The sequence below is a fragment of the Branchiostoma belcheri genome, unplaced genomic scaffold (genome assembly GCF_001625305.1).
Source record: "Branchiostoma belcheri isolate BF01 breed outbred unplaced genomic scaffold, Haploidv18h27 scaffold25, whole genome shotgun sequence".
Taxonomy (NCBI): Eukaryota; Metazoa; Chordata; class Leptocardii; order Amphioxiformes; family Branchiostomatidae; genus Branchiostoma; species Branchiostoma belcheri.
In genome coordinates this window covers 727,904-750,903 of record NW_017803854.1, presented here as the reverse complement: position 1 = coordinate 750,903, position 23,000 = coordinate 727,904, and the positions used below count along the sequence as shown (strand labels likewise).

Sequence of the window (23,000 nt, the reverse complement as noted above, 5' to 3'; positions counted from 1 at the left end):
GATAGGAGCTGAAAAAAAAAACCTCTAATAACGTAAGTCATTAGGGAAAGTCAGTGAGTGTTTTACAGTTCAACTTTTACTCAGCCCACTTCCCCATTAAAGCATTATTTTGAAGATACTGCAGCTGATTTCCTCACCTCCACTGTTCCACAGTCGCACTCTTCCCCCTGCTCCACATAACCGTTCCCACAGACCGGGCCTCCAAACAGCCTGTCTGGGTCAGGCACGTTGTACAGGCACGGGCCCACGCCTCTCTCCAAGGCCTGTCTCAAACCCTCTGCACTACAGGCCGAGAACTGCTGGGGTGGGATGTTCCTGTGGTGTAGGATTATACAGGTTATGTACAGGCTATCCTACAGGCAACCTCTTGTACAGGCAGGGGCCCACGCCTCTCTCCAGGGCCTGTCTCAGTCCCTCTGCACTACAGGCTGAGAACTGCTGGGGTGGGATGTTCCTGTGGTGTAGGATATACAGGTTACAAATGTATGTACAGGCTATAATACAGGCAGCCTCTCTCCAAGGCCTGTCTCAATCCATTTGCACTACAGGCTGAGAACTGCTGGGGTGGGATGTTCCTGTGGTGTAGGATATACAGGGTATCGTACTGGCAGCCTGTCTCGGTCAGGCCTTTGTACAGACAGGGACCCACACCCTGTGGTGTTGAATCGCATTATATATACAGTATATATATGTATTAATGCTTTTTTTATCTATATCAGCTCTCACTCAGTATTAGCAGCTGGACTGCTGAGACAGAGTTTTGCACTGAGGAAAGAATTAACTTCACATTTACTAACAACTTGCTCAAAAATTTACTAACGGTTTGCTTGCAAATTTCACGGCATCAAAATCATATGACTGCCAGCAACAAATGTGCCCATGCCATAAGTAGTCTATACCCTACTGTACTTACCCTTGTGCTGGTCTCATGATGCAGCCCCCGTTGCTATCGTCGACAGGACAGCGACAGTTCCCGCCCGTGTCGTGGTTCAGGCCCAGGTTGTGCCCTAACTCATGAGCCACGGTCGACGCCACATACAGCACTGGGCCTGTGCTAGACGCGAACATGTCCTACAGGAGAGGGGGGAAGCGAATGAATGAGTGAGTGAGTGAGTGAGTGAGTGAGTGAGTGAGTGAGTGAGTGAGTGAGTGAGTGAGTGAATGAATGATGAAGGAAGGAAGGATGAAGGAAGGAAGAAATGAATGAATGGATGGATGGATGGATGGATGGATGGATGGATGGATGGATGGATGGATGGATGGATGGATGGATGGATGGATGAATGAAGGAATGAAGGAATGAATGATGGGTTCGATTCCCGGCATTTCTTGCAAGATGATTGTGTTCTTGGGAAAGGCACCTAACACGACTTTCCCCACTTCATCCAGGAGTAAAATGGGTCCCTGGCTATGGATGATAAGGTAAAGTCGGGAAGGAAGAAGAGGGATGGCATCTGCCTTCCAATATCATGCCCTAGACACAGTGGATTAACAACCCACTACCCCTACAGCCTGAAAAAGGTCATTGACTGCCTTTTAAAAATAATTTTGACTGGCAAAGATTTCTAATATTATAATATAGTAATCAACTTACCTCGGTCACTCCCCCTGATCGAGCAGATGTACAGATGGAGGCAAACGGTGCCATGCCGATCTCACCACCCCCGAAAAAGGTCTGTCCACTGCAGAGGAACAATTTATACTCGTCATTATAGTTGTTAGTTGGGATCAAATCCTTGCCTCAAGAAGCATGTCATTTTGTCTCACGTGAACACAAGTCTAAAGAACAATAATGTAGGTTAGAAATTGCCTAAAGTTCCAAGAAGTATGGAGTACATGCAGTAATAGTATTCAAATCCAGGAACCCGTGGTATGTGTAATGGTTGTGTTTGTCTCAGAACCAAGAGATCCCGGATTTGAATCCTGCAATGTCATCACACTTGCACCCTTGAGAAAGACAACTATCTTCACTTCAATCAGGTGGAATGGGTACCTTGCTTTGGTTAAGGGACGTCCCTCAGATAGGACGTTAAATGGAGGTCCCGTGTTTGGGGAGAGCCACACACCACGCACGTTAAAGAACCCAACACAACTTTTGAAGTGACTTACTGATAATACGACATACCTGACCAACTGTGCGTTGTCGTTACTCTGTCTCCTGACCAGTGAGGTGCGTCTCCACTCCAGAAACCTGTCCAGTGTTCTCTGTAGGCTCCTGTCTACAGTGATGGGGTTACTGGTCCACACCTCCAACCCAACCAGGGCCACTCGGATGTTCAGCGGCTTGTAAAACTGATGCAGGTGGGATAGATGAAAAATGCAGCATTTAAAACAAATGGGCTTAAAGAAGACAAAAATGTATGATTTAAACAAGAAATCAGAGGTTTCAAACTTCTGGTATGTATTATTGGTTTTATGGCACTTACCCATTTGTGACAAAGAAGGCAAATGCTAATAGTATATAATATGTACAGTATTTTACTTTTTACAGGTTCATTATCCCGGGAAAATTCACCCGGCTAGCTCTTTTGGACAAGCACAGTGAACAGTAGACCACAGCTTCACGTACCATAATATGAGGACTGTTACAGTATTGTTACACTTTACAGTCGGATGAGCAACAACAGCTGGGATTCAAACTCCCAACCTCTTGGCCCAGAGGCCACTGGATGCAGTATCACTATATAGGAATATTTTAGATTAAAATTTTGTTAATTCACCAAAGTGTAAGCAGCCCATGTGCCCTCACCGTGTCCACATAGTTGGCCACCTCTACCATCCTGTCTTGTGTTGCTGCGACACTACCCACATCCTGGACCTGTTCATGGGAGTCACAGAAATCAATTATTTGTTACAGATATTCTTATTACAATTTACAGGCTCCATTTAAGAAACCTGCTGATATAATACATGAAGTACTACAAGTTTAACATCTTTCTTAACTCTTTACTCTTCCCCTTCTTCCTCTTTATATGCTCCAAACAAGAAACTTTTTAAGTCAAAGCTCAATAACCTGGACCAGATGACTGTCCCCATAGTAACAGGTGTTGTTGCAAACACCCAGTGGTATGTCTTGGGTTACATTATGTAGCAAGTGGCAGAGTTGGAGGGTTATACATGTATGAAGGTGTTTATATGTAAGAATTAACAGAGCTATTGTTTGTTTGTGAAGGTAAAGATTATGCATTTGCTTTCCAAGTGTTACCTCTCTAGTTACTACGGTGATCTTACCTCATTAACGAAGACCATTTGATACAAACAGTGTCAGATATTAAACTTGACATTCAGACCTCTAAAACATCTCACCTCTCGACTGTCTGCCACCAGGATCAGTTCCACATATTTTGTCTCACTGTAGACGTCACGTTTCGCCTGCATAGGAGGCAAAAGCTGTGTTATAATGCTGTATTTGACAATGTCTTACTGTAGTTTGGTTGAGTTTAGTGATTTGAGCTCAGATGATTAGGATTCTACCATTGTACATGTAGATAAATTTTCTCTGCTGAATCAGATGCTGAGCTGTACTCACCCTCTGTAGAGAGAAGCTGCTCTTGTTCAAAGTTGACACGAGTTCAGCATCATGGGACCCTTCAAAATATTGTGACAGTCATAAGCTTCAGTTAAGTCATGAAGTTGAAGCAATTAAAAATGATATGGGCACAAATTCTGTAAAGCCTTCTATAAGACTGTATACATGTATAAGGCCTAGGAAAAGTAATACTAGTATGTAAATGTTGTTTTTCCGACTGCGGTCCAGAAAAATTTGAATTTTTAATTGCAAGTGAAGAGAAGATGTTGGAAAATGATCCCACAATGTTTTCATCACTCAGCTGTCAGATAGAAAATTCATGTCCCTTGCAACCAGCCAGTAAAAAAAAAAACAACAAAAAAAAATGGCTGGTATTGGGAGGGTTTTTGCTTAGAGTCAGCCAGGTTAAGTTGATACACCAGACAACATCTAACTATTAAAAGGTATGATGTAGTCTCCCAAGCCAACCCAGTACTGACCACAGTGCCCTCCCTGCCTCCCCTCCGACTGTATGTCCTGTTGTCTGAACACAATGTGGCCTGAGCCAGGGGTCGGCTGGAGGAAGAACACATCATCATCCACATGGATGGACCCTCTGGAACAAAACAGCACAGAATTGTAGATTTTTTAATTCAATTTTAACACATTTGGTAAAAAGTTGTTTCGGAAGGACTGGAGGTGCTTGTCTGCACCTTGTGGTTAGTCAGCCATTCAATACAAACAAATGAAAAAAATTGTTATCAATATACATTGTATCTTAGCATATAATATACTGTCTAGTTCAAATGTATCAAGGACATCTCCTTCTCTTTCTTCTTAAGTTAATAGATGGCCATGAGATATTTTCTAGAGATAAGTTTAGTGATGTTTCCAACATAAATAGTGTCACATATTGGGAAAAATTAACTTAAAGCCATTGCTTGCACTCAAAGGAACACAAATTCAGCTCTCACTCACTCGATGTTCCAATATGGTAGGCTTAAGGTTGTCAGAACACAGGTTGAGTTGATAGCACATACAGATGTCAAAACATAAACCATTTCACACCCAAAAGAACCTACCTGACCCCCCTACATGTACTGATGACTGCTACGGAACCTGGTGAGCCCCGAACTTCACCTTGGTAGTGACACAGGTGTCGCTTTGCACTTCTCGGGACAAGGTTTCTGTTTAAAGATACAGAAAAAAATGTCATATATTACTTCAATCCAACATTTTTACTTACTCGGATTATATATTATGACTGGAAATAATTTTGACAACTAGTATACATAAAATGCTTAGATTTTAATGATCAAATAGTATTACATGTATTGCCATATGATTGAACCCAATGTAATTGTTGCACAATAAACTTTGACTTGACTTGTATTACATACTGTAAATAAATAGCATACCTCAAATGCATATATTTCTATGCTGATTCACAATAAATAACAGTCAAACAGTAACTTGATGTTTGTGATATCATGAATGACGCCAACCTGTCTTTCCCAACTCTCACCTGTTTAAGGTCAGATCAAGGGTGAAGTTCGTCCCAAAAGCTGACAGAGAAATTGTGAGGTCATTTCCCTGAAAGAAAAGTTCATCTTCAAGTTGAAAAGAATACTATAAATCATTGACATTGTCCACAATTCCACATGTTCCCCCATTGTATTCAGGGTCCTCAAACCACTATTAGTCACGTTTCGACACCCCTATGTTCCAACAAATCAAGCTTAAATATTGGGGATCAAAGTTCTTTATTGACAACCACTTGTTCTACAAGTCTAGAGACTCAACCACAAGAGTTAACAAGTGGTTGCGAATTAAGAACTTAAGATATTTAGTCATTCACCAACCTAATGAAATTATTTATGGCTCAAGCTGATATTGTTCCGACAAACCTAAACCCTAACCCTACATTAGAACATATGAGTATAGGAACATCATTCTACATAAGGGGTGTCAAAACATAGGGCTAGGCCCCTCAAACCACTTTTATCAAAGCATCAAAAACTGTGAGTTCTAACTCACAGAGCATGAAAGGAACTATTGTAAGTAAAGTTTCTTTGCACAATCCAATTGTAAAGGCCCCTATTGAAATTCGATAAATTACTCTTTGGAATATAAATTGACTTAATGATCTTGAAAAGTCAACAGCTTTGTTTGCCCCCTTCACAGGACTAATGAATTGATACAGAAATCGTGCAAACACAGCTAATATATTGGTTGCAACTACTAGACAGTATAATACATGGCTGTCCTGGAGCCTTCAGCCTAACACACCAGCTTTGCAGGCACACGGCACAGCGGCAGCTGGCTACAGTACACCAAATGAGTAAAATGTTACACCTAACCCCTAAATCTAACTCATATGATAATACCCCTACTGTACTTGGTGACAACCAGTTCCACTATGCAATATTTGTAAGGTGTAACACCTGTTAAGGGTGTCGTTGTTACCTGTTCAGAACCCCCGGGGCACAGGATATTGTCTAGGCTGGGTGTGACTTTCACATTATTACAGTTAGTTAGTCTTCCCACTTTGACAGAACAAGGTTGAATTTTGTGTTATCTCAAGTGTTAAACTTGATGACTGCATGAAATCTGATCTTTAAGCATGCCTTCAAGCAAAGAGGTTATATCCACTTAAATCTTCTTGCTTTTAATTTAAAAAGCATGTGTAAAGTTCCTTTTTTTTTTACAAACAGTACCTTTACGGATACTTAAAGATGAGCTCTGAATCGAATTTCGTGCAGTCCTTAGTAATTGAGTCAAAAGAAATCTTAACATGAGCACAGAAAAGTTTGTAAAAACCAATTTGTAACCAAACGTCAGCATAATACCCTAACCCTTACCTGTGCCTGGTTGGCTGGTTGTTCTAATCTGTACGGCTCAGTGATCTGGTAATATTTCAGGGAATGGTGGATGTCAGCTGCTTCCTGTGGTAGGTCTGGAGATAGAAGTTCACATTATAACTGTGCTGTTAGAACAAAATACCACTACAGGGGCAAAAATACATGTCTCACTGCTGCACAAGATCCTTCCTCACACTTAAATCAGAGTGTCAAGGCTACCCTGACCTTATACACTTTTATGATGTTTTAAAGACTGAGAAACAAGAAACTTTGTCGGTATTGCCCAAATAATCTTGAGTAAAACCAGGCCTGTCTACCGTTGACATACATTGTACTTGATGTTGGACTATCATGTCAACTTGGCTCTATTTGCCGGTATAGTATTAGGGATACTGATATATAACGTAAAAACCATGAAGCTGGAATTTGACACGTGAAGATTGTGTTACACTTTCCAAAGGAACAGCGTGAAAATCAACAAATTATTCTACTATAACAGGAAGTAAAAAGTAACGATACGAAATTTGGATATGAATCTGCTGGATACCAATCAATACTTAAGTTAGTCTAGTAACTTATAAACCAAGGAGCTTCACGTAGAATGTCCTTGTTGAATTTGACACGAAAATATCGTGTTACGCTCTCTTGTGAAAATCTGTTCCACTTAATAACAGGAAGTACGAGTAACGCTACGAAATGTGGCCTTGAAGCACAAAGCTACATTCCAAACTTTATATATAAACGTTAAAAGTACTCAAAACCTAAAGCTAAAGTTTGTGCCAATTTTCTAAGCAACTCTTGTACACGTACTTCTTGGGAGGGGCAGCAACAATCTCTAGATCTCCGATTACATACCAATCACTGCAAGTCACGCTCCTAACTACAGGCTAAACAATGCCTCACCTGTTCCCCTGGTGTACTGAACAGGTAACACTGACACAGCTAGCAGGTGTAACACCTGTAAAGGTAACTTCATGATCCTGGGTTGATCCTGGTCCGACCGGCCGCGATGTAACGTTATAGTTCCTACCGGTGACGTTTGGGTTTAGGTATTAATGAGAAGTCAACACTAAGACTAAGAGTAAACAGACCACATAACAGGAACCGCGCCGGTACTGTGGGTGTGCGGGGCGGGGGAGGTTTGTTTAAACAGGTCAGCTGCAGGGATTCATTTGCATTAGGGACGGCATCAGAATGCGAGGAAGTGTTGGGAGGAAGTCTGGAGGGGACTGATAGCAGGCAAACAATTGTAGGAAATGTTCGCTTTAAGGTGTACCGTGCCTTTGAAATGTTTTGATAACATTTTACTCCCAACATTTCTGCACAACATTTAGTCCTAAGAAAGATTGCGACGATTGTTTAGTCTACACGATGTGAAGAAAAACAAACATTCTGTATTTGCCTAATTATTTTAGCGACGCCACAGGGGCGAAACTAAAAGTATAATCTAGAGCCAGTCTTCAGGAATTCTTAATACATATTTTACCAAATTTGTCTGTTATTTTCCATGCCAGGTGAACAGCCGTTTGTCCCCAATGCAGGCTTCAGGGGCCAACCGGAACCAGACTGAAACTGTAAGTCATGAACGCTGCCGCGTATTTGGAGGCTGAACGCAAACCCTAAAGTTTTCTCGCACTAGATTTAAACGCACAATTTACATCGAGCCAAGTCATATCAATGCTGCAAACCTAACATAGTCTTGGGGAAGAGAAGGGGGAAGTGACGCAAGAGCCTCAAACTTCGCGCCAGTTTTCAAATTGTTACACCGCGCTTCGAACGTTCCAACGCCGAATGTTGCGTTCTTGTGATCGAACTCGAACGATCGAAGACGCGTTCCAAGAAATGCAGACTGAACGTCTCCGTTATTTTGAACTTTCCAGCCAACCAAGCGGCATTGGACACAGCGGTGACAAGACAGAGGAGTCGGAAGCCCAAATAAAGTAAGTACAAGTTGTTGCGGACTAACTACAGGTACATTCAGATACGACTGTACAAGACTCCACGTATCTGTATCTGTATTTATTCAGCCGGTATAACCACCCTTCGACGTGACACGCCGCGCCAGCTTCCTTGCTGGCAAAACAGTAAAAACTTGCCAAGTAGGTTGAAACATTTTCCAGAGGATATAACCAGTTTGTTTTAAGAACGAATTAATTGTCGAATAAATTTTCACTTTTCTGTGGACTCTGAAGTCTATTATGGTCTTTTCCAGGAGTGTAACTCTATCGGTGTGAGGATCCTAGGAGGACAGTCAACTGGTCATGCAGTCTTGTTGTGAGAAACCCTACAGGTGTGAGGAATGCGACAGGCAGTGTAGTCAACTTTGTGATCTGAAGAGACACATTCGCACTCACACAGGAGAGAAACCGTACAGGTGTGAGGAGTGTGGCAAACACTTTAGTAGGCTGGGTCATCTGAAGGGACACATGCGCACTCACACGGGTGAGAAACCCTACAGGTGTGAGGAGTGCAGCAGCCAGTTCAGTCAGCTGAGTCATCTGAAGAGACATGCACAGATTCACACAGGTGAGAAACCCTACAGGTGTGAGGAGTGCGGCAGGCTGTTCAGTGAGCTGGGTAATCTGAAGGCTCACATACGCACTCACACTGGGGAGAAACCCCACAGATGTGAGGCGTGTGGCAAGCAGTTCATTCACCTTGGTGATCTGAAGAGACACATACGGACTCACACAGGGGAGAAACCCTACAGATGTGAGAAGTGCGGCAGGCATTTCAGTGAGCTGGGTCATCTGAAGGCTCACATGCGGACTCACACTGGGGAGAAACCGTACAGGTGTGAGGAGTGCAGCATGCAGTTCAGTCGGCTTAGTGATCTAAATAAACACGTGCGGACTCACACAGGGGAGAAACCCTACAGGTGTGAGGAGTGCGGCAGGCAGTTCAGTGAGCTGGGTAATCTGAAGAGACACGTACGGACTCACACTGGAGAGAAACCATACAGGTGTGAGGAGTGCGGCAAGCAGTTCAGTGAGCTGAGCAAACTGAAAAGACACGTGCGGACTCACACAGGGGAGAAACCCTACAGGTGTGAGGAGTGCAGCAGGCAGTTCACTTATCTGAGTAATCTGAAGACTCACATAAGGACTCACACTGGGGAGAAACCCTACAGGTGTGAGGAATGCAACAAGGAGTTCAGTCAGCTGGGTCATCTGAAGATTCATATTCGGAGTCATACAGGGGAGAGGAGTGAGGCACACAGTTAAGTAGGCTGAGTGAACTGAAGAGACACGTGCGGACTCACACAGGGGAAAAACCCAACAGGTGTAGCAGGCAGTTCAGTCAGCTGGGTCATCTGAAGGATCACATGCAGACTCACACTGTATGCTAGGCCGCATTGCGATGGGTGATGGAGCTGTGTAGCTTAACACACTAGTTCACTAGACATCGCTTCAAATTGACGTTACGTGGCATCCTCAGATGGATGGTGTTTGTTAGAGAATTCCTGCTGGACGTTGACTTCATGTGCCAAAGATGTGGAACGGATTAAAAATATATATAACGTGTATACTTTAACACTAGCATGGGAATCTCCAGTAAATGTCGACGATGAACGTACTGTGTAGGATTTGTTCCGTAGACCATGGAAAGGCTTTTAGTATTTAATCTCTAGTGAGTAGCCGTAGTGATAAGTTTGATGGTTCATCGCTAGAGATAGTGTTCGATATAACATCGATGTCAATATGTTTTTAACGATAGAAAAAGTTGTAGGGAGAAGTCTGTTGTTGTTAATTTAGCGTTATGAAATAGACATATAGTTGGTTCCGCGCTAGGATATGGTGATAAGTTTGTTGCCATTGTTTAACGCTTTGGAATAGTGACAAGCTGTACTTTTTGGGTTAGTTTGTTGTAGAGGTAAGTTTGATGGTTTATCGTTAGAAATTATAGTTATCGATAACATCGCTCAATGTTTTTAGTTCTACGGTACAACGAGTTTTAGGGGGAACTATATTGTTGATGTTGATTCGACGTTATGAATGGGGATAAGTTTGTTGTCATTGTTGGTTCAATGTTAGAAAATAGTAACAAGCTGTCATTTTTGGGTTACCGTTAGAAAAAGAGAGTCATAGGGATAAACTACTTTGTTGTCATTGTTGATTCAAAGATCTGTATCTGTATAGCCTTTATAACCGCCCTTCAGCGTAACACACCAGCTAAGATTGGATAGGAAAGATAGGAAAGTTACAAAGTTGACAACATTGTAATGTTGCTTCACCGTCACAAATAAACCAAAAAAAGTTTTGCCAATACAGCTGTTACGTGTGATGCTTTTAGAGGTACGAGTATATTTTTGCCACATGAAAAGGCCACCTAAAATTATGACGCCAAAAATTATTAGTGCAGTGCTAATTAATAATACAGGAATTTTAGTATAATTTTCTGTACAGTTTGAAAATACAACATATGTCGTTAATGTAGGCTTTTCTTTCCGTCACTTTCGGGTATGTAACAAGAAGCATATTACATAAATCTTGGGGAAGAGAAGGGGGAAGTGACGCAAGAGCCTCAAACTACGCGCCAGTTTTGAAATTGTTACACCGCGCTTCGAACGTTCGAAAGCCGGATGTTGCGTTCTTGTGATCGAACTCGAACGATCCAAGACGCGTTCGAACGAACACAGACTGAACGTCTCCGTTATTTTGAACTTTCCAGTGAAACAAGCGGCATTCGGCACAGAGGTGACAAGATACCGAGTTGGAAGCACAAATAAAGTAAGTACAAGTAGGAAATTTTAACTGCTGTTGCGTACTAACTACAGGTATGTTCAGATACGTCAGTACAAGACTCCATGTATCTGTATCTGTATTTATACAGCCGGTATAATCCCCTTCGACGTGACACGTCAGCTTCCTTGCTGGCGAAACAGTAACAAAACGTGCCAAGTAGGTTGAAACATTTTCCAGAGGATATAACCATTTTGACCATTTTGTTTTAAGAACGAATTATAATTAATTGCGGAATAAATTTCCACTTTTCTGTGAAGTCTATTATGGTCTTTTCCAGGAGTGTAACTCTATAGGTGTGAGGGCAGTCAACTGGTCATGCAGCCTTGTGGTGAGAAACTCTACAGATGTGAGGAGTGCGGCAAGCAGTACAGTAAGCTGGATCATTTGAAGGTTCATATACGCACTCACACTGGTGAGAAACCCTACAGCTGTGAGGGGTGCGGCAGGCGGTTTAGTGAGCTGGGTAATCTGAAGAGACATATTCGGACTCATACAGGCGAGAAACCCTACAGGTGTGAGGAGTGCAGCAAGCAGTTCAGTCGGCTTAGTGAACTAAATAAACACGTGCGGACTCACACAGGAGAGAAGCCCTACAGATGTGAGGAGTGTGGTAGACAGTTCAGTGACCTTGGTGATCTGAAGAGACACGTGCGGACTCACTCAGGAGAGAGACCCTACATGTGTGGGGAGTGCGGCGGGCAGTTTGGTCAGCTAAGTCATCTGAAGAGACACATACGCACTCACACAGGAGAGAAACCCTACAGGTGTGAGGAATGTAGCAAGCAGTTCAGTCAGCTGGGTCATCTGAAGACTCATATAAGGACTCATACAGGGGAGAAACCCTACAGATGTGAGGAGTGCGGCAAGCAGTTCACTGTGCTGACTAGTCTGAAGATTCATATGCGGACTCACACTGGGGAGAAACCCTACAGGTGTGAGGAGTGCAGCAGGCAGTTCAGGGAGCTGGGTCCTCTGAAAAAACACGTGCGCACTCACACAGGTGAGAAGCCATACAGGTGCGAGGAGTGCAGCAGGCAGTTCAGTCAGCTGTATCATCTTAAGAGGCACATGCGCACTCACACTGGGGAGAAACCCTACAGATGTGAGGAGTGTGACAGGCAGTACAGTCAGCTTTGTGAACTGAAGAGACATGCGCGGACTCACACAGGGGAGAAACCCTACATGTGTGAGAAGTGCGGCAGGCAGTTCAGTGAGCTTGGTCATCTGAAGGCTCACATACGCACTCACACTAAACCCTACAGCTGTGGGGAATGCGACAGACGGTTCAGTCAGCACCGTGATCTGAAGACGACACTTGCCGGACTCACACTGGTAGAAAACCAGATTTGAGGAGTGCGGCAGATAGTTTAGTAGGCTGGGCCATCTGAAGGCTCACATACGCACTCATACAACATGCAACATGGACAAGGTTTGACTAGTAAATGTCTAGTGAGTACAATGTAGTAACAGTGATGTTGTTGTAGGGGTGAGTTTGATGGTTCATCGCTAGAAATAGTTATCGAGATAACATGTTGTCAATGTTTTTTTTTTATTTCTAACAGTAGAAAAAGTTGTAGAGAGACGTATAACTGTTGCTGTTGTTTCGACGGTATGAATCGGAGATAAGTTTGTTGTCATTGTTGTTTCAACGCTAGGAAAAAAATGGTGACAAGCTGTCATGTTTTGGGTTACCGTTAGAAAAAGATAGTCATGGGGATAAACTACTTTGTTGTCATTGTGGATTCAAAGGTAGGAAAGTTGCAAGGACACCATTGCAATGTTGGTTCAATGTCACAAATAAACCAGGTTTTGCCATGCCAGCTGTAACGTGTGATATTTTTTAGTGGCATATTTTTGCCACATGAAAATGCCACCTAAAATTACGACGCCAAATATGATTAGTGCAATGCTAATTAATGATACAGGAGTTTTTATTACAATTTTCTATACACTTTCAGCTACGTCAAATCTTAACATATGTCGTTCATGTAGGCTTTTCTTTCCGTCACTTTCGGGTATGTAACAAGAACATACAATATACACGCATACACGCAATGATAAAATTACTACCGTGATAGTACAGTGCCACAGATATCGATGCTGTAAGCCTAAGATAATCTTGGGGAAGAGAAGGGGGAAGTGACGCAAGAGCATCAAACTACGCGCCAGTTTCAAATTGTTACACCGCGCTTCGAACGTTCGAACGCCGAATGTTGCGTTCTTGTGATCGAACACGAACGATCGAAGACGGGCTCGAACGAACGCAGACTGAACGTCTCCGTTATTTTGAACTTTACAGTCAACCAAACGGCATTGGACACAGTGGTGACAAGACGTACGAGTTGGAAGCAAAAATAAAGTAAGTATAGATAGGAAATTTAACTGCTGTTGTGTACTAACTACATTCAAATTAATCTGTACAAGACCTCATGGGTTGCTAGCTGGCAAGACAGTAGAAACTTGCCAAAGAGGTTGAAACATTTTCCAGAGGAGATAACTGGCCATAGATTGACCATTTTGTTTTACCCACGGATTAATTGTCGAATGAATTTCGACTTTTCTGTCGTTTCTGACAATAGTCTATTATGGTCCTTCACAGGAGTGTAACTCTATCGATGTGAGGAGGACAGTGCCATCAACTGGTCATGCAGCCTTGTGGTGAAAAACCCTACAGGTGTGAGGAGTGCAGCAGGCAGTTCAGTCAGCTGGGTAATCTGAAGGCTCACATACGCACTCACACTGGGGAGAAATCCTACAGATGTGAGAAGTGCGGCAGGCAGTTCAGTAAGCTGGATCATCTGAAGGCTCACATACGCACTCACACTGGTGAGAAACCCTACAGGTGTGAGGAGTGCGGCAGGCAGTTCCGTGAGCTGACTGATCTGAAGAGACATATACGGACTCATACAGGGGAGAAACCCTACAGTTGCGAGGAGTGCGGCAGACACTTTAGTAGGCTGGGTGTTCTGAAGAAACACGTGCGGACTCACACTGGGGAGAAACCCTACAGGTGTGAGCAGTGCGAAAGACGGTTTACTAGCCTGGGTGAACTGAAGAGACACGTGCGGACTCACACAGGAGAGAAACCCTACAGATGTGAGGAGTGCGGCAGGCAGTTCAGTGAGCAGAGTAGTCTGAAGAAACACATGCGGACCCACACTGGGGAGAAACCCTACAGGTGTGAGGAATGCAACAAGCAGTTCAGTGTGCTCAATAGTCTGAAGAGTCACATACGGACTCACACAGGGGAGAAACCCTACAGATGTGAGGCGTGCAGCAGACACTTTAGTGACCTGAGTCCTTTGAAGAGACACATACGCACTCACACAGGGGCGAAACCCTACAGATGTGAGGAATGTGGCAAGCAGTTCTGTCGGCTGGATCATCTGAAGATTCATATCCGGAGTCATACAGGGGAGAAACCCTACAGGTGTGAGGAGTGCGGCAAGCAGTTCAGTGAGCTGGGTCATCTGACAAAACACGTGCGCACTCATACAGGTGAGAAGCCCTACAGGTGTGAGGAGTGCAGCAAGAAGTTCAGTGACCTGGGTGATCTGAAGAGACATATACGGACTCATACAGGGGAGAAACCCTACAGATGTGAGGAGTGCAGCAGGCAGTTCAGTCAGCTGCATCAGCTTAAGAGACACGTGCGCACTCACACAGGGGAGAAACCCCACAGATGTGAGGAGTGTGACAGGCAGTTCAGTCAGCTTTGTGAACTTAAGAGACATGCGCGGACTCACACAGGGGAGAAGCCCTTCAGGTGTGAGGAATGTAGCAAGCAGTTCAGTGAGCTGGGTCATCTGAATGCTCACATACGCACTCACACTAAACCCTACAGCTGTGGGGAATGTGGCAGGCGGTTCAGTCAGCATCGTGATCTGAAGATACACTTGCGGACTTACACTGGGGAGAAGCCCTACAGATGTGAGGAGTGTAGTAGGATGTTCAGTCAGCTTGGTGATTTGAAGAGACACATGCTCACTCACACAGGTGAAAAACCCTACAGATGTGAGGAGTGCGGCAGACAGTTTAGTAGGCTGGGCCATCTGAAGGCCTAGGTTCACATACGCACTCATACAGGTGAGAAACCCTACAGGTGTGAGGAATGCAACAAGCAGTTTGGTGAGATGGGTCATCTGAAGAGACACATGCGCACTCACACAGGTGAGAAACCCTACAGGTGTGAGGAGTGCAGCAAGCAGTTTACCAGGCTGAATAATCTGAAAAAACACATGCAAAGTCACACTGTCTGATAGGCGGCGTTTCGGTGGGTGATGGAACTGTGTAGTTACACTCACTAATTCACATGTCTTCATATACTATCTGCCTATCTGTAAGAAAGCTAAATGCAGAGAAAAAAACGTCTTTGACAAATTAACATCACGTACGTATGGTATCCTCGGATGGATAGTGTCCGTAACAGAGTTTATGCTGTAGATATACCTAAAACGTTGACTTTACATTACATGTGTCCATGGAGTTACAACACATGATGTGTCCAAGCTGTGGAAAAGATGAAGAAAGAAAAAGGCGACTCGTTGTCTTTCACAGACATGTAGAACTTGAGTAAGCATTTATGATGATCTGAGTAAGATTTCTCTGTAGATTTTGCACTGTCAGACATACCCTTGCTACATGGACAAGCTTTAGTAGTCCATGTTTACGGCTTATCTTTAGTGAGTAGCCGTAGTGATAAGTTTGTATTAGGGGTAAGTTTGATGGTTCATCGCTAGAAATAGTAATCGTTGTCAATGTTTTCTTTATTCAACAGTAGAAAAAGTTGTAGGGAGACGTATACTGTTGCTGTTCAGTTGGTTCGACGTTATGAATCGGAGATAAGTTCGTTGTCATTGTTGTTTCAACGCTAGGAAATAGTGACAAGCCGTCATTTTTGGGTTAATGTTAGAAAAAGAGAGTCATAGGGATAAAGTACGTTGTTGTCATTGTTGATTCAAAGATCTGTATCTGTATAGCCGGTATAACCGCCCTTCTGCGTAACACACCAGCTGAGATTGGATAGGAAAGATAGGAAAGTTGCAAGGTTGGCAATGTAATGTTGTTTCACCGTCACAAATAAACCAAGTTTTGCCAATACAGCTGTAACGTGTGATGTTTTAGAGGTATATTTATGCCACATGAAAATGCCACCTAAAATTATTACGCCAAATATGATAAGTACAGTGCTAATTAATGATACAGGAAGTTTTATTATAATTCTTATATACTATCAGCTACGTCAAATCTTAACAAATGTCGTTCATGTAGGCTTTTCTTTCCGTCACTTTCGGGTATGTAACAAGAAGGATACAATACATACCCTCAACAAGAGTTCCGAGATCTCATTCCTCCATGAAATATGGGCTTGCTTTGTCCTCATTAATTATGCAAATAACCATCTACATTAACATAATATATGCATAGCGATGCAAACCTTTAAGTAACTTACACATGTTACAAGGTATAAAATTCCCATCATTCACCAATAAGGATTCACAGAATTTTCACATTAATTAGAGCCTCAAACTACGCGCCAGTTTTGAAATTGTTACACCGCGCTTCGAACGTTCGAAAGCCGGATGTTGCGTTCTTGTGATCGAACTCGAACGATCGAATACGCGTTCGAACGAACGCAGACTGAACGTCTCCGTTATTTTGAACTTTCCAGTCAACCAAACGGCATTCGACACAGTGGTGACAAGACAGCCGAGTTGGAAGCACAAATAAAGTAAGTACAAGTAGGAAATTTTAACTGCTGTTGGGTACTAACTACAGGTACATGTGTACATTCAAATTAATCTGTACAGGGCCCCGTGGGCTGCTAGCTCGCAAAACAACTGAAACTTGCCAAATTATTTGAAACATTTTAATTGATTGACTGTTTTCCTTTACCAATTTAATTGTCGAATGAATGTCGATTTTCTGTCGACTCTGACAAACGTCTACTAAGTCTACTATGGTTATTTCCAGAGTGTAACTCAATCGGTGTGAGGATCCTAGAAGGGCAGACCACAGGTCATGCAACGCTGCGGTGAGAAACCCCACAGATGTGAGGAGTGCGGCAAGCAGTTCAGTCGGCTTAGTGATCTGAAGAGACATGTGCGGACTCACACAGGGGAGAAACCCTACAGATGTGAGGAGTGCGGCAGGCAGTTCAGTCAGCTTGGTGATCTGACGAGACACGTGCGGACTCATACAGGAGAGAAACCGTACAAATGTGAGGGGTGCAGCAGGCAGTTCCGTAAGCTGGATCATCTGAAGATTCATATGCGAACTCACACAAGGGAGAAACCCTACAGGTGTGAGGAGTGCAGCAGACAGTTTAGTCAACCGGGTCTTCTCAAGATTCACATGCACAATCACACTGGGGAGAAACCCTACCGATGTCAGAAGTGCGGCAGACAGTTTAGTCAGGTTTGTAATCTGAAGACACACATGCGCACTCACTCGGGAGAGAAACCCTACAGGTGTGAGGAGTGCGACAGGCAGTTTAGTCAGGCGAGTCACCTGAAGACTCACATGCGGACTCACACTGGTGAGAAACCCTACCGATGTGAGGCTTGTAGTAAGCAGTTCAGTCTGTTGGGTAGTCTGAAGACTCACATACGCACTCACACAGGGGAGAAACCCTATAGATGTGAGGAGTGCGGCACACAGTTTAGTAGGCTGGGTCATCTGAAAAGACACGTGAGGACTCACACGGGGGAGAAACCCTACAGGTGTGAGAAATGCAACAAGCAGTTCAGTCAGCTTGGTGATCTGAAGACTCATATGCGGAGTCATACCGGTGAGAAACCCTACAGGTGTGAGGAGTGCGGCACACGGTTTAGCACGCTGGGTCATCTGAAGGGACACAAGCTCACTCACACTGGGGAGAAACCGTACAGATGTGAGGAGTGCAGCAAGCAGTTTACTCGGCTGAATAATATGAAGAGTCACATACGCACTCACACAGGAGAGAAACCCTACATGTGTGGGGAGTGCGGCAGGCAGTTCAGTCAGCTGAGTAATCTGAAGAGACACGTGCGGACTCATGCTGTATAATAGCCCGCCTTGCGGTGGGTGATAGAGAACTGTGTAGCTAGACACTAGTTAACATGTCTTTATATACTATCTGCCTATCTGTAAGAAAGCTGGAATGCAACGAAAAGACGTCTGTTATTACGTGGCATTCTCGGATGGATGGTGTTTGTGAGAGAATTCCTGCTGAAAATGTACCTGAAACGTTGACTTTACGATATATGTACCCAAGCTGTAGAACAGATCGAAAAACAAAAGATAATAGTCTTTAACACGGAGTATGTACAACTTGAGTAAGCATTTATGGTGAGCTGTGTCGGATTTGCAAAGTCAGACATATCCTGGTAAAATAGAAAAGCTTGTAGTGGTTAATGTCTAGTGAGTAGGTGTAGGGGTAAGTTTATTGCCGTTGATGGTTCATCGTTATTGAGATATTATCATAGAGATAACACCGTTGTCAATGTTGGTTCAACTATATAAAAGTTGTATGCGGATAGTCTTGTTGGTATTGTTAATTCGATGTTATGAAACAGAGATAAGTTTCTTGTCATTGTTGGTTCAACGCTAGGAAAAAGTGAAAAGCTGTCATTTTTGGTTACTTTTAGAAAGAGTCAGAGGGATAAACTACTTTGTTGTCATTGTTGATTCAAATACTAATATACTGCACAAAAAATGGCATTTCGTAGGTTCGCCGTCACAAATAAACTAGGTTTTACCATGCCAACTGTAACGTGTGATATTTTAGCGTTTGGTTTACGCCACTTGAAAATGCTACCTAAAACCTATTACGCCAAATATGATACGTACAGTGCTAATCAATGATAAATGAATTTTTATTTTATCGAAATTTTATTTTCGATACACTTTCAAGTAAGTCAAACCTTAACACCTGTCGTTCATTTTACAAATGTAGGCTTTTCTTTTTCCCACTTTGTAACAAAAAGAATATAAACATATACATATTACGCACATTTGATAATAATAATTACTAGAACAGTGGTACAGATAGCGATATTGCAGTAGCAGTAGATGGGAATAAATATACGATCTTTTCAATTAACACATCAATAAATGGTTACTTTTCTGAACTTTTCTAGGTTTTCACGAACATGTAATATAAACATGTCAGGTCAACATTCAGTGCTGTAGCTGGCACATACGTACAGTGCTCATTAATTAGAAGAAAGGTTGATACTGCACAAGTACATCATCAGTGCAGTGTCAAGAAGCTGGTCCAAAGACGCAAGTAAGCAAGTTACTGCAGTCATTAGAGAAGTAATTTGTCATACAAATAAATCAAGGAGGTTTAAATGAAAACTTTACTCCGCGATGAAATCTAATCTGTTCATTTGTCACAGGGTGTTTTTACTCTTGCTATACAATATCTCTATTTCCGTAGCCGTACATGTATATAGGCTACGCGTCACATTTACCTTGGTAGAGGATTCAAAGAGGCCTATATTAAGAGGGTTCAGTTCGATTTAGCGGTACAACAGGGGTCATTTTCTCATCAAGGTTACCTGTACCTTTGGTATGTTGGGAGTTTATAAAGGCTCATCGTTAGAGGATTTCACTACACAAAATCTTTACGCATATTTTAAGGCGTGCGTAAAGGTAATATTTCGTGCAGTGTTTGGTTACAGTTGGAGGTACAGGGTATTTTCTTCAACAGGTTTCCCCGGAGTACTGGAACCTTTAGATTTGGGGTGATTCAATGCCTGTGTATAGCGAATTTGGTTGGGACACAGACACGCCTGTGCTATACGTTAGATTTTTAACGTCCAAGGATTGAGCGGCTGTTCCAATGGCCCTACGGTTAGCAAATTCTCTAGATTCTGGGTTGTTTGGTGCTGATTCCACGCCGGTGTACATAGAATTTGGCTGTGAAACAGACAAGCTTGTGTTATACGTTAGATTTCTAACATCCAAGTGTGGAGTGGTAGCCTGAGACTGTTTTGTCTGATCATGGCCACTCATTATTGCGGTACCTGTAGTGCTTGTGGTGGATTCAGTGCCAGTGATGGCCTGATACTGACCCTGCCCTGCCTGATTATGTTGGTTCATGTCTTCGTATTGATAATAATGATCACTGGTCACTACTGTTATCGTGGTGTCTGTGTTGGATTCAGTGATGGCCTCAGACTGACCCTGCCCTGCCTTAACATGACTACTGCCCACTTTTGTAGATACGTACATAGGATTTGGATCTAAGGCAGCTAGTATTTGGTCATGGGATAGATTTCCAACTTTCAGAGACTGAACGCTAGCCTGAAATTGCCCATGACCTGCCTGATCATCATCACTGGTCATTACAGTAGCTGTGGTGTTTGTGTTGGATTTAGTGATGGTCTGAGACTGACCCAGCCCTGTCTGATCTTGACCACCGGAATCTTTTGTGGATAAATACATAGGATTTGGATCTAAGGCAGCTAGTATTTTGCCATGGGATAGATTTCCAACTTTCAGCGACTGGCCCTGCCCTGTCTTAACCCGTGGTTTGTCAATGTCCTCATACTGGTGATCATCACCACTGGCCATTACAGTAGGTGTGGTGTTTGTGTTGGCCTGAGACTGACCCTGTCCTGTCTTAACACGACGGCGGTTGTCTACATCTTCATAATAATGATCATCATCACTGGTCAATACAGTAGCTGTGGTGTTTGTGTTAGGTTTAGTGATGGCCAGAGACTGACTCTGTCCTTTCTTAACACGACGGCGGTTGTCAATATCATCATACTGGTGATACTCATCACTCTCTATTACAACAGCTGTGGTGTTTGTGTTAGTGTTGGCCCGAGACTGACCCTGCCCTGTCTGATCATGACCACTGGTCACCGCAGTAGCCGTGGTACATACGTTAGTCGACGTAACGTTGGAATTTTGGCCTGAAGGAGGATGTCTCTTTCTCCACCGGATAATTAGAAAAATGCTGCCTATCAGGACAATGCCAGGTATGGGGCCACACGTAGAGCCAATGATAGCAGGTAGGGGGAAACTGTGTGCAGATTCTTGGGAAATGTCTGAAGTGATTGCCAGGGGTGCACTTGTAGTTAGTGGCGCTCTTGTTATGTCTGCTGGACGTGGTGTTGATTCAACATTGGTTTCGTTATATGGAGAAGTGCCATTGGCAGTGCCATTGTAAAGGTTATTAGCACTTTCAAATCGGTCAACGAGTACTGTCAAATTGGTGAACGTGAGCTGTGTGGCAGACGTGGAAGCTACAGGATATGCCGTTGACCCAGCATTTGTTTTGACGTATGGAGAAGTGGCAGCGCTACTGTAAAGATTATTAGAACTTTTAAATTGGTTAACAAGCGCTTTTGAATTGGTTAACATGAGCTGTGTGGCAGATGTGGAAGTTATAGGATTTGTGGGGCTAGCAGTGCTTTTCTCATAGGGAGAAGTGGTAGTACCATAGCAAAGGCCATTAGCACATTTGAATCCGTTAATAAGTGCTTTTGAATTGGTTAACATGAGCTGTGGGGCAGATGTGACACCTACAGGATGTGCTGTGGGGCTAGTAGTACTTTCTGTGCTGGCAAACGAAGAAGATGTAGACACTGCAGAAGAGGTATGACTATCAAAAGGCAGTGTTGATGCGGTCGTCTCTTTACAGATCAGGTCTTCGGGATTTATGTCTTTAAGCTTTTGTCCGCGGAGGTGGGCAGGGTGTTCACAAGTTATCTTGTTTTCGAATTTAGCAGACCCTGTCATTTTCAGTCTGAAGGGACGCATCCGACAGTCGCACTGCCAGGGATTTTTCTCAAAACATATTATCTTTCTGATGCCTGCTGGCAACATACCATGGGCAGACTGGGGAAGGACAGATAGCCGGTTTGCCTCCAGGTCCAAATATTCGAGCTTTGGTAAGTTAGTGAATGTGCCTGGGCGGATGGAAGTCATTCGGTTGGAGCGCAGGCCCAAGGACCAGAGTTTGGGTAGATTCAAGAAAGCACCAGGCTGAATTTGATTTATCTGGTTGTCATGCAAAAACAACCTTTTGAGCTCGGGCAAATTTGAGAAAGTACCAGTTTGGATTTCTGTTATGTTGTTTGAAGACAGGCACACAGTGTACAGCATTTTATGATCAGAGAACGTCCCGGGTTTAACGTTAGTTATCCCGTTTTTGTCCAGGTTCAACTCTACGAGCTGGAGTAGACATGACAATGCACCAGGAGGAATGCTACGTATCTGGTTATTTTCCAATTCCAACTGACCGATGGATTTTGGAATGTTCTGGGGGAAGCTGGTTATCTTATTATTTCCTAAATATAAGAAAGCAATGTTTTCTGGGAGGTCGGGAGGAATGCCAGTGAGGTTCTGCCCATCGCAGTTGCAGCAAGGAGTTCTCCGTGTGAACCACAGAGGTCTTATCTGGCAGAATGTGGATGTGGAACAGCTGCAGCCAGCTTCTGGCGTGTTGGGCTCCTTCAGGATGATGAGAAGGAAAATCAGCAAGTGTCGCAGCTTTCTCCACATGGTGTCCTGCCACCTAAACAGAAGAATAATTTTAATTAAAATCTACCCGACTGAACCATCGTGACATGACGCACGGATGTCCCAACTAACTGTCATTGGAAGTATCACAATATATCAACATGCTGTTTTAGTGGACAAAGCTAAAGACATGGTAATCTACAAGCAGACTGGGGTGATAACTAAACGCATGTACACCTGCCCCGCAATCATTTGTCATAATAGTACATCCAAATAAACAGCATAAATAAACAATATTAATAAGCTGCTAAAAAGAGACAAGAAAGACAACCGAAGAACGGAAAACATAGCGAAAGCTAAAGCTGTTCTACAAAAATGCAAATGGAGCGGTCTGTTGGCAAACTAAAATCGACAATGGTGTAGAAT

At 43.3% G+C, this 23,000-nt stretch overlaps 3 protein-coding genes across 3 annotated transcripts in view; 1 reads left to right on the top strand and 2 right to left on the bottom strand.

Annotated features, from left to right (window-relative positions):
• LOC109471358 (disintegrin and metalloproteinase domain-containing protein 12-like) overlaps window positions 1-7,345 on the bottom strand; it is a 12,608-nt gene extending 5,263 nt beyond the window's left edge. The window contains exons 1-12 of the mRNA XM_019770648.1: window positions 7,273-7,345; window positions 6,370-6,464; window positions 5,034-5,101; window positions 4,591-4,695; window positions 4,009-4,124; window positions 3,530-3,588; window positions 3,307-3,372; window positions 2,750-2,818; window positions 2,126-2,292; window positions 1,595-1,682; window positions 914-1,071; window positions 138-315 (exon numbers count right to left, since the gene is read on the bottom strand). Of these exons, the coding sequence (XP_019626207.1) occupies window positions 138-315; window positions 914-1,071; window positions 1,595-1,682; window positions 2,126-2,292; window positions 2,750-2,818; window positions 3,307-3,372; window positions 3,530-3,588; window positions 4,009-4,124; window positions 4,591-4,695; window positions 5,034-5,101; window positions 6,370-6,464; window positions 7,273-7,345 (1,242 nt within the window). The remainder of the gene's footprint in view (window positions 1-137; window positions 316-913; window positions 1,072-1,594; window positions 1,683-2,125; window positions 2,293-2,749; window positions 2,819-3,306; window positions 3,373-3,529; window positions 3,589-4,008; window positions 4,125-4,590; window positions 4,696-5,033; window positions 5,102-6,369; window positions 6,465-7,272) is intronic.
• A 1,450-nt stretch (window positions 7,346-8,795) lies between these two features.
• LOC109471357 (zinc finger protein 208-like) lies at window positions 8,796-18,161 on the top strand. The gene is made up of 5 exons (XM_019770647.1): window positions 8,796-9,499; window positions 11,459-12,298; window positions 13,873-14,880; window positions 15,217-15,300; window positions 17,165-18,161. Exons 1-5 carry the CDS (start codon window positions 8,796-8,798, stop codon window positions 18,159-18,161), a joined length of 3,633 nt encoding a protein of 1,210 aa, XP_019626206.1.
• A 74-nt stretch (window positions 18,162-18,235) lies between these two features.
• Window positions 18,236-22,616, bottom strand: LOC109471356 (leucine-rich repeat transmembrane protein FLRT3-like). Its single transcript, XM_019770646.1, has 2 exons — window positions 21,639-22,616; window positions 18,236-18,250 (listed from the first exon to the last, which is right to left on the bottom strand). Exons 1-2 carry the CDS (start codon window positions 22,614-22,616, stop codon window positions 18,236-18,238), a joined length of 993 nt encoding a protein of 330 aa, XP_019626205.1.
• Window positions 22,617-23,000: the final 384 nt, after the last annotated feature.

What these genes read in the sequence shown, in the direction of transcription:
- LOC109471357 (XM_019770647.1), top strand. Translation starts at nt 8,796, where the DNA reads ATGCGCACTCACACGGGTGAGAAACCCTACAGGTGTGAGGAGTGCAGC. An exon ending in ACAGGGGAGAAGCCCTTCAG is followed by an intron (nt 14,881 to 15,216) that starts GTGTGAGGAATG and finishes GAAACCCTACAG; the next exon opens with GTGTGAGGAATGCAACAAGC. An exon ending in ACAGGTGAGAAACCCTACAG is followed by an intron (nt 15,301 to 17,164) that starts GTGTGAGGAGTG and finishes GAAACCCCACAG; the next exon opens with ATGTGAGGAGTGCGGCAAGC.
- LOC109471356 (XM_019770646.1), bottom strand. Translation starts at nt 22,616, where the DNA reads ATGTGGAGAAAGCTGCGACACTTGCTGATTTTCCTTCTCATCATCCTG.